The following is a 3,664-nucleotide window of genomic DNA, read 5'->3' on the forward strand; positions in this document are numbered from 1 at the left end:
GCATTTACTGATTGCCCGATAGCGACCCCGCCTGCTAGGTTAAAGGTTAAAGGTTAAAGAATTTAAATCATCATTTAAGTTTTAATTTTAATGTTTCAAAATAATAGGTTAAAGGTTAAAAAAAGGAAAAGATTAAAGGTTAATAAAGGGACCGGGTCAGGGTACCCTGGGTACCCACGTAACATTAAAAGGCCGGTTCTGGCCAGGGGTGCCAGAACCGGCCTTTTTATACTACTATAATAACGACGAAAACCTGTACTAAGTAAAATAAATATATTTTTTCTACCTGACATTCAGTAGAGTGCATAACCATTTCGCAAATCTGGTTACATGGAGAGCAGTCCTCGCCTACAAGCCAGTTTGTGCAGGTTTGTGTATGGTACAAGTGTTTCGAGATAATTAAGGATGTTTTGTCATCGTATATCTCGCTATTCAGGAACATGCAGAGCCTTTCTTCAACTTGTTTTCTTTTCTTTTGTAGGCGCTGGAAATGAAATTTTAATTATTATTTGTACTTTACTTGTTATTACCTTTCAAGATTATCATCTAATTATTCCAATAGTCTACTTTAAGTCTCTTCTAGATTAATTGCTGTTTCTGAATTCATTATCATGAAACATTATTCATATTACTTTTAAAAATCGAAGGAAAATTTAACAAAATTATTAGACCAAATTAGAGGTGTATATGATAGCAGTGGTATAAAAGATTTTCTTTAAAAAAACTAATTAAACGTTTAATAATATTTTTTTCGTTAAGCTATTACAAGAATAAATAAACTTAGTATTTTAAAAGCAATTTTCAAAGTTTACTTTATCTGAACGTAGCTTACCTTGGTTTGAGCGACGGAAATTCCTTTTGTAGCTCTCCTCTTCCTCGGTGTCCTTGTAACTGTGGTCTGGGAATAATCTTTCGCTATTGCTTCATTTTGGAGTCCAAACTGATTCACTCCCATTAAATTCATCATTTGGAGATCCAAAGCTGATGTAGATGAAGTTGGGGCCGTTGTACTTTGAGGTAATTGTAAAGCATGTAGATCAGGACGAGTAGATACAAACTGAACATGTGTTGAAGGAAATTCTTGAGTAGATTTTAAAGAAAGTTCTTTAGGGCGAAGTTGTTCATTGTTGGTATAAGGGAACTCTGTGGCGCAAGATGGATATTGTTGGGCGGAAGGGGAAGTAATTTGTAGATTGTGAACGGAGGGTGAATCCTGACTGCGAAGTGAAAGAAGTTCTTGTGTGCGCTGCGATGAAAACTCTTGTACACGTGTGGAAGAAATAGGTGCTGGCAATCCATGTAGAGTTTTGTATTGAGCAGAAGCATCACCATACGGTCCACTCCATTGGGATTTATTTTGTATTGGAAATTCCGGTTGTATAACCAACTCCGGATTTTTAGACCCGAACTTCGGAAACTGCAAATTGCCTCCTGTAGGTTTTGTTATCGTTTGTCCGGCTGATCTCTGGATGAGTTCATGTCGCACTGGTGTTGAAGGACCTCCTGAAGTGTAGTGGATGTTATGTTGACCAACGTAATTGGTTTTCTGTCGCGAAAATTGACCTGGAAGAGCATTAGCAGTACCCACAAGGTTCGAAGGAGTTGTTGGCGGGATGTTGGCCCCTTGAGAGTTGATATTATTGTAGTACGAAGGAGCTTGATTGGCTGAGAAAGTTGGGCTCTGTGCTACAGGGCCCGGTCTTGGTTTCTGAACATTACTATTCGCCAAATGAATAGAAGTTTGATTTTGTGTTGATGATGCCACTGATGAAGAAATCATCGAACTATATAAATTATGGTGAAGATTTCTCTGATAATCTACGTCTTTTACAAGATTTGGTCTATTGCCGAACTGATATGGGACAGATGAGTTAGAATGCGTATTCATAGCGTTGGGGGGAAATACATTTTCTATTTGTAGTGATGGTGAGCCGCCCGCATCTGGCAAACAACAACCGCCAGAAGAGTAGGTTTTATATTTTTGATATTCATTATTATTGAGGTTAGTCTGCTTGTAATTAACGGATGGGCTAGTTTGTCCAGCTTGAGGTATGCCCAATTCAAGTATTCCTGAGTATTTACTTTGTGGTGAGACGTTGCTTTGAAACTGTACTGATGATAAAGTAACGGATGATGTTGTAACCTGGGTTACATTTGGAAAAGACAATAAATCACTCTTCGATACCAATGGGTTCGATAGTGGACTACTTCGATGTACTTCAGCCATCCTCTCGTTGAATGGATTAAATGTTTCCGGTACGCTGGTCTTTCGCGAATGTGGCGGTCTTCCACGCGAAGGTTTATGGTAAGGAGCAATTTTTGGCTTCGTCAATAGCTGGTTACTGAAATTTTCTTGAATTATTTCATTCCCATGCGCCTCGTTGCGAAAAGAAGTTGCGATGAACTCATTGTAATAATCAGATCTTTGACTTGCAAAGGAAGTTTTGTTGATAACTTGCTCTATTCCTGGCAGACGCACCCTTTTCGAATAACGTCTCGCATTTTCTTCCTCTTCATCGCTTTGCAACGAAGTATGCATGTTGGTGTAGTTTTGATTATTACTCACATGGTTTACGTCGCGGCGATTATGTGTGTCAACAACTTTTTCTTGGTTTGGTGGCTTTAATATTTTTTCAATATTAAAAAGTGATTTATGTGTGTCATGTTTTTTATTCGATTTTGCGGTTCCGATATCTGCAGGCAACGAGGAAATTTCCGTTTCATCCTGTATTTTTTTATCTTCCAGGTCGAGCACATAGTCTAAGAGCTCTTCCAATTGAGGAGAAATTGATTTTCTATTAGTGTTTTTTTCCATTTTCTTCGTCAAGTTAGTTCCAGTTGCTGGAACCAATTTTCTATTTTGCCAATTACTTGATGGCACCTGTATCGTGTTATCTGCCTCTTTAGTGATTCTAGACGAATGAGAACCAGGCCTACGAGAATGCGCTGTGGGTAAAATAATTTCCTGCTCCTGAGCAGCTATTAAGTCATCGGAATAAACTTTCCAAATAGCATCCCTAAGTTTTTGATGATCTTGAAAAATACGTTTTGGGCTGTCTAAAATTTCTGAGTGAACTGTGTCTTCTTTATTCATATCTTAAAAGAATCAATTACCATTTTTGGTGCATTAATGTAAAATAGTTCTTTTTACGATTTCAAAAGTTCTGTAAGAATAAACCCGGTTCTCAATGTCTTTATAGATCCAATTACGATTTCAAAACTCTTCTACAATTTTCGTAATAGCCTATAGAACAAAACATCAATTTTTAAGAATATAATTTAAACTACTACTTAATACAAGTAATTATGGTTCTAAGTGCTTTATCGTCTCTTGAGCTGTGTTAGCCCGTAACTTAAAAAAAATCAAAAATACTATTTTAAATATTATAAAATAGATATCTCATTTAGACTATTATTTTTTTGAATACCTATATATTCTTTTTAATTCAAGACTTTTTTGGATATCTCTCTAGAATAGAGTATTATTTTTTTTTCCTCAAACGGCATAAAGTTGTTTCAGAGTTAAGAGGAATTATCACACAGCTTAAGAGAAGATATGGCAAACATAAAAAAAAATTGAATAATCAATTACTGTTTTATTTCGTAACATATTCATCATAATAGGGGTGGAGACGCAAAAGGATTAAATCAAAATTAATATAAT

The 3,664-nt window shown here is 36.2% G+C and overlaps 1 protein-coding gene across 2 annotated transcripts in view; it reads right to left on the reverse strand.

Moving 5' to 3' along the window:
- Window positions 1-286: 286 nt before the first annotated feature.
- LOC106690843 (uncharacterized) overlaps window positions 287-3,664 on the reverse strand; it is a gene marked incomplete at its 3' end in the record, with an annotated part of 5,096 nt that continues 1,718 nt past the window's right edge. For both annotated transcript variants that reach the window (XM_067053587.1, XM_067053586.1), the window contains 2 exon segments: window positions 287-484; window positions 833-3,244. In XM_067053587.1, coding sequence (XP_066909688.1) covers window positions 287-484; window positions 833-3,094 — 2,460 coding nt within the window.

Source organism: Halyomorpha halys, unplaced genomic scaffold (assembly GCF_000696795.3).
Source record: "Halyomorpha halys isolate HHAL.00 unplaced genomic scaffold, Hhal_1.1 Scaffold1907.1, whole genome shotgun sequence".
In the NCBI taxonomy this organism is placed as follows: Eukaryota; Metazoa; Arthropoda; class Insecta; order Hemiptera; family Pentatomidae; genus Halyomorpha; species Halyomorpha halys.